The sequence below is a fragment of the Sardina pilchardus genome, chromosome 6 (assembly GCF_963854185.1).
Source record: "Sardina pilchardus chromosome 6, fSarPil1.1, whole genome shotgun sequence".
NCBI lineage: Eukaryota > Metazoa > Chordata > Actinopteri > Clupeiformes > Clupeidae > Sardina > Sardina pilchardus.
In genome coordinates, this window is record NC_084999.1 from 24703625 (window position 1) to 24710369 (window position 6745).

The window sequence follows — 6745 nt, forward strand, 5'->3', positions numbered from 1 at the left end:
CTGGCTCTGCAAGCAAATTCAGTTCCTGACTGATTACAGAGGACTGGCACGTGCTGTCTCTTCGGGTCTGATTTCACCCATCCCTCTGGGGGACTTGCCAGTTATGCCAGTAGTGCCAAAGCACCGTTGGTTAATGCAAATATACGCCCAAGATGTCCTCAGCCGGTTGGAAGAAGTAAAGGCCTCCATTACATCACTTTTTGGACAAGTCATTAAGATGGATTCCACAAAGAAAATTGTCAGGAAGTTGGCAGGAAAGGCCCAGTCTACAGCTGCTTGGGCAACAAATGTGGGCAATGAACATGGCCATGTTATAGCGAGTGTCCTCACAGCTAGTGAGGGCTGGGGGTTGGCAAAGATGGCGGAGGGGCTTGTGAGGCGGTATAAGGATGCTGGGGTGTCTCCACCAGCTATTTTATATGTGGACCGAGATTGCTGTAAGAACTCCCACCTGCACAAGATCTTTGCAGCTTGGCCAGACATGAGAATCAGATTGGACATTTGGCATTTCATGAGACGATTTGCAGTTGGATGCACAACTGATTCTCATGTGCTGTATGCAAGCTTTATGGCCAAACTGAGTTGTTGTATCTTTGTGTGGGATGTGGAGGATTTACAGCGTCTCAGGGCAGCCAAGCGGGCAGAACTTGAGGGGAAAGAAATGCGTCCAACGGAGGCTGATGTACATAAGCACATCACAAAAGCCGAAATGATGTTGCACTGCAAGAGGGCTGTGCGGGAGGCCACTGAGATGGAGGGATTGCTGAAAGAGCTGCTTAGAGCATATGACGGGGAGAAGGGTCATAACAGCCTTGGTGTGCCCCTGATTAATTCAGCCAGGATGGAAGAAATTTGGAAAGTGCAACGAAGGCACATTCCTTGCCTTCAGGACCCTCCTGGGTTCCAACTACACACCCAGACTGGGACCATAAAGAAGGGTGACCACCTGCTTCCAACCTACAGATGTGCACGAGGTTCAACGTCATTGGAAAGCTTCCATTTGCACATGAATAGATTCATCCCAGGTGAAAACTGTACCTTATAATGTATAGGTTACATTAATCATATTTGTTGACGTTGTATTAATGTGTGTTGTGATGTGAAATTATGTTTTTAGGAACCCTTGCAGGTGATACATTCTTCCAGTGCTATTTGATAGACGGCATTTCAAGGTGGAATGAGGACCGAACTCTGGCAGCAGAGGGAAGACGAGGGCCACACTCTTACAGTGGTCTACTGCGGCATGCTGCCAACCAGCTGGCCGAGGAGGTGCTTGGCCACAAAATGGTGGAGTACACCGTACCACGGAAATACACTGGTATGCATAAAGTTCACTTATGTTCTAGCATGCAATACTGCTCAATGCAGTACTGTACAATGAAAACGGTACAACACATGTTGTCATTTTTGGTTCTTTGGTTGTTCCAGGTGAGCTGTTAGGTATTGAATACCTTTACGACCAAAACAATGCTGTGATGGAGGACTACAAAGTGGCTTGTGCAACCCTGGAGGACAAGGACATCACTGTTGCAGAGGAAGAGTCGTATGTGGAGCCAGTTAATTTGGAGGATCCAACTGTACCCTCTCTAGAGACCTTATGGCCCGCACATCCGTGCTCTCTATCAGCTGCTGCTAGCAACATCACACCTACTTTGCCAGCTGTACCAACAGCAACTGTACCTCCCACTGTACCTACACTTCATACAGTGCCCACAAGTCAAACTCGTAAGTTTGTATTAAATTGTTAAAGGTGCAAATAATGATGTTGACACAACACACAAGTTATAACATTTTCTGTCTGCTCTGATTTGTTTTAATGTAGCTCCCCAGCAAAACGCACTCAGTGTGTCTGGTGATCAGCAGACCACTGGTGAACAGCCCTCAAATTCATCTGAATCTACTGGTCCTGATGTAAGTTATTTTTTTAATAGTATAGGCTTCTTGAAACGTGTCAATTACAATGCACATCTTACAGGTGTACAAAATGGTCTTTTGTTTAATGTAGGACTCCGTCGGACCTGACAATGTTGAAGGTTTCCAAGCTGTCCAGGATTTGGCTGATTATCTCTTCAACTTAAAGGATCATTCTCTTGCCCTATCAAGGGAGGAAACTGCCCAGATCATAACCCTTTGGGAGTCCTTGTCCAAATATGACAGAGGACGCACAATATATCCTCCACGCCACCAGGACACCATCAGTAAGGGGAGATTCCGAGCCACTAAAAGAACTGTTGTGCCAGGGGTGGAGAGTACAAAAAGGTACATATTATTTTGTTTGAGTAAAAATGGCAATGCGGCATGTTTCTACAGTATATTGTCTAATGCACGATCACCAGAGTTGTACAATTTCAGAACGAAAAAAAAACACAATTCTTTACAACCACTCACTAAATCAGCTGATTCAACGTCTGCTAGGTAGCTCAGCTAGTGAAATCACCTGCAAGTGAACTAATACATAGCAGGACATTAAGGCAATTTCAACTATCACTTATGATGTTCTATAAATGTTCAGATGCTTTGCAGGAGGGAGAAGTCCTGCACAGTGGCCTGACTGCAATCGGGTGTGTGAGGCAGTTTTTGTTAAGCTCTGCGAGGAGTACCGTGGAGCCAGACGCATCAATGGGGTTAGGTATGCACGATGGACTCTTGTCTCAAAGGCATACATCCATATCCGGCAAGTCATCTTGAACAATGCTGTAGTGATGGAGAGGACCACTATCCAGCTCCCAGTGATGAACAGTGCAACCATTGCTTCTTGGTAAGTTTAATCTATTCAGAACAATGATAAAAATCAATTCTCTAATCAGTGCAAATACATTGAACAAATGTCATTGCCAATGTGTGCAGGCACAACAAAAGGGAACGGTCACAGGAGAAGAATGTTCTGGAGCAAGGCATTGCTGCACCAAAGCCTACAACTGTGAGCCCAGAGAGTTTGCCGCCTGCTGTTCAGAGGAAAGGCCGACCCTGTATGCCTACCGGCCCTGTGGACAATCCCCATTCCTTTGTATTGCCACCAAACACTGCCGGGATGGCACAGGTGAAACGCAGACGTAACCCCCTAGTCCCTCATGGAAGTACACCAGCCTTTTTGGCAGCCCTCGAGCCACCTCCTCAGGCAACAACATCAGCTCCCCAACCTCCTCTGCTGAATCCAAATCCGGTCCTGCCACCTCCTCACCCTCAGGTCGCACCACCCCGACCAGCCCTGCTCGCACCCAAGCCTCAGGTCACCCCCCAGGTTCAGCTTGCCCCCCAGCAGCAGGTCACACCCCAGCCTCAATTCACACTGCAGCCTCCTGTCACACTGCAACCTCAGGCCACACCCCAGCAGCAGGCCACACCCCAGCAGCAGGCCACACCCCAGTGGCAGGTCACATGTCAGCCACAGGTCACACTGCAACCACAGGCCACACCCCAGTGGCAGGTCACATGTCAGCCACAGGTCACACTGCAACCACAGGCCACACCCCAGTGGCAGGTCATACCCCAGTCACAGGTCACATGTCAGCCACAGGTCACACTGCAACCACAGGCCACACCCCAGCAGCAGGCCACACCCCAGCAGCAGGTCACATGTCAGCCACAGGTCACACTGCAACCACAGGTCACACCCCAGCAGCAGGTCACACCCCAGCCTCAGGTCACACTGCAACCTCAGGCCACATGCCAGCCGCAGGTCACACGCCAGACTCTGGTCACACTGCAACCTCAGGTCACACCCCAGTCACAGGTCACACCCCAGTCACAGGTCACACCCCAGTGGCAGGTCACACCCCAGCAGCAGGTCACACCCCAGTGGCAGGTCACACCCCAGCAGCAGGTCACACCCCAGCGGCAGGTCACACCCCAGTGGCAGGTCACACCCCAGCAGCAGGTCACACCCCAGTGGCAGGTCACACTGCAGCCGCAAGTCACACCCCAGCCTCTGGTCACACCGCAACCACAGGCCACACCCCAGCCTCTTTTTACATGCCGTCCTCAGGTCACACCGCAGCCGCTGGTCACACCGCAGCCTCTTTTCACACCCCAGCAGCAGGTCACATTGCAACGGCAGGTCACGCCGCAGCCTCAGTTCACACCGCAGCCTCTTTTCACACCCCAGCAGCAGGTCTCACCCCAGCCTCTGCTCGCACCCCAGACTCAGCTTTCACCCCAACCAGTCCTGCTCGCACTTAAACCATTACCTGCATCCTATTCTGAAGGCTCTGTGGTTCCTCCCAGAATTGCTGGTAAATCCATGGCAGATGTGCCCTACACAACTCCGTACTATCATAAAAGGAAAAGAACAGAAGAGGAGCAGACTGGAAAAAAGAAGAGGACCTACACACGGAGAACTGATACCATCACCTGTAAGCAGTGCAATTCTGAGCGAGACCCAGCCACTCATCAACAGTATTTTGGAAATTGGTTTTGCCAAACTACATCAAATGTGACTCTGGCTGAGTGGCGGGCTGGTCTTGCAGCAAAGGGGTATGGAAAGAAAAAAGAGCAATGAGCAGTCATATCAGTGTACATATTTCACATTTTATTGTTTTATGTTTCTGTGTTCTGTTCTGTTTTATTGTTCTGTTACTATATGTGTGCCAACTGACTTTGCACAGATTAATGGGGAAAAAAAATCTATTTTGTCATTTTCTAGTAACATATAGTATAAACACACAGGGTACGATAATCAAGAGGATTACTGCCCAGTACAGCTAATTCTGTGATTGTGTAGTATGCAAATAAGTCAGCCTAAAAGGACTAAGAGTAGCCTAAGCTTAGTGATTTCTATAGTCGTACCACATTTGCAAATTAAATATGGCTACTTGTACAGCATAAGGTATCCTTAAAAAATGAATGTATGTATTCAAAACAATAAAGAGCCACACTTTGCTAAATGTTCTGCTTTTTTATTATTATATACAGCATTTGCAATCAATAGCCTACATTCTAAAACACCATGGCATTAATAAAGACCCACTTTATTAATTATTTATTAATTACTTTTTTATTGTATCATTTGCAATCAATACATTCTACAACAACATGACATGCAATTGAAATATGGCTACTTGTACTGCACAAGGTAGCCTAAGAATGTAATGCCTGTCTTCAAAACAATGAAGAGCCACACTTTGCTAAATTTTCTTCCTTTTTTATCATATACAGCATCAGCAATAAATGCATTCAGCTACAGAGATATTCAATGAGTGGCCTGCATTTACAATGTACACATTCTTACCGTTCACTGCTATTTTAAACATTTAGCATTAAACGTTTCATATTGTTACACCTATGTGTTTTAATCACATTCCTCTTGAAATCTAAAGAATATAGATTGCAATTATCATTTAAAAAGTGTTGCATGACACGGGATTCGAACCAGCGAACGGAAGGTAACGTGTTACTATAAATAGCATCCGTACCACAACAGATGCGTTATGGCCTTGGCGCAATGGATAACGCGTCTGACTATGGATCAGAAGATTCTAAGTTCGACTCTTGGCTGGCTCGTCGGCATCTTTTGAGCCCGCGCCGGGAAGATCTCCAAGCTGGCCTTCTGTCCTCTGCTGGCCAGCACGTTAGCCGCGGCCTCAAGCGGGCCTCCGTATCCTCTCTGGTCAAAAGCCAGTCAGCCCGTCCAGGACCTCCGTCACGCTCCTAGCGCTCCAGCACGAATGCCCGCACGCCTTTGCCTTTTCACAAGACGGGGGCAGAGTGTCTTCTCCCATATGGTCTAGCGGTTAGGATTCCTGGTTTTCACCCAGGCGGCCAGGGTTTGACTCCCGGTATGGGAAGCAGTTTTGTCTTGCCGTCACTCTAGGCTCTTTCCCAGTACACTCTGAGAGGAGCTTTACTGCCAGGGAAAGAGCACGACGCCCGTGGTTAGCCGTGATCGTATAGTGGTTAGTACTCTGCGTTGTGGCCGCAGCAACCCCGGTTCGAATCCGGGTCACGGCAGCTTTTGCGAGCGGCTGGATTATTGCCCTTTACGCCCGGGAAAGGTGGGCGTGAAAAGCTAGACCTTGCCATGTCGGCTCATCTCCCTTCTTGAGCCTTAGGAAGAATGTAAGAATGCAGCGCTGCACAGCCTGCTGCTGTGGCATTGTGTCTGGAAACACAATGTGAGCGCCTGCCTAGGCCGCCGGTTCTGTCAGGGCCAGTGGCGCGTACGGCCGGCTGTGTGTCGAGAGACCACACTTCCGTCACAGCCAATCACGGTACGAGTTGCGACCGCAAAGCGACCGCGAACTGGCCAATGACAATGCTGCTTACAGCCGGCCGAACGATGAGCCAATCAGAGAGCTGTTACTATGCGCGACGTCATTCCACCAGCCCTAGGAGCGGGGTTTTTAATTCATTGAGCGCATCTCAGGTAAATTTGAACACTTGGACGAGAATTTACCTGCTTGTCTACCTGTGGAAAATTCAACTTCGATATCGACTGCTATTCCTTCGACTGCTTTGGTAAGTGTTTTTACTTTTTCCATTTCAGTATTTGACTGTCACTAAAGTTTATGTTAGCTAGCGAAAGACTAAAACTAATTTACTGAATAATCGCTGATAACCCCCCCGATAAAGTTCAAAGTTACCGACCGCTACCTCCCCCCACTTGGAAACAACCAGCTGCTTTCTGTGTTATTCCTTCATTTAATTGAATGGAAAATTACGTTTTGGCAATGATACTAACGTTAACTTTTAAAAGCCATATATAGTTAAAGTTAGCTACGAACGATTAGATTGTAGTTTATCGTAAGTA

General features: G+C 47.9%; 1 protein-coding gene, 1 long non-coding RNA gene and 1 other non-coding gene across 3 annotated transcripts in view; all 3 read left to right on the plus strand.

Moving 5' to 3' along the window:
* LOC134083423 (uncharacterized) overlaps nt 1-1636 on the plus strand; it is a 2667-nt gene extending 1031 nt beyond the window's left edge. The window contains exons 3-6 of the mRNA XM_062539748.1: nt 1-437; nt 1130-1318; nt 1429-1543; nt 1627-1636. The exon at nt 1-437 is cut by the window's left edge and continues 568 nt beyond it. Coding sequence (XP_062395732.1) covers nt 1-437; nt 1130-1318; nt 1429-1543; nt 1627-1636 — 751 coding nt within the window. The remainder of the gene's footprint in view (nt 438-1129; nt 1319-1428; nt 1544-1626) is intronic.
* Nucleotides 1637-2031: 395 nt separating this feature from the next.
* LOC134082137 (uncharacterized) lies at nt 2032-3270 on the plus strand. The gene is made up of 3 exons (XR_009939574.1): nt 2032-2259; nt 2513-2758; nt 2848-3270. It is a non-coding gene; the product is annotated as an uncharacterized LOC134082137 (long non-coding RNA).
* Nucleotides 3271-5874: 2604 nt separating this feature from the next.
* On the plus strand, nt 5875-5946 carry trnah-gug (transfer RNA histidin (anticodon GUG)). The gene has a single exon. It is a non-coding gene; the product is annotated as a tRNA-His (tRNA).
* The last annotated feature ends 799 nt before the right edge of the window (nt 5947-6745 follow it).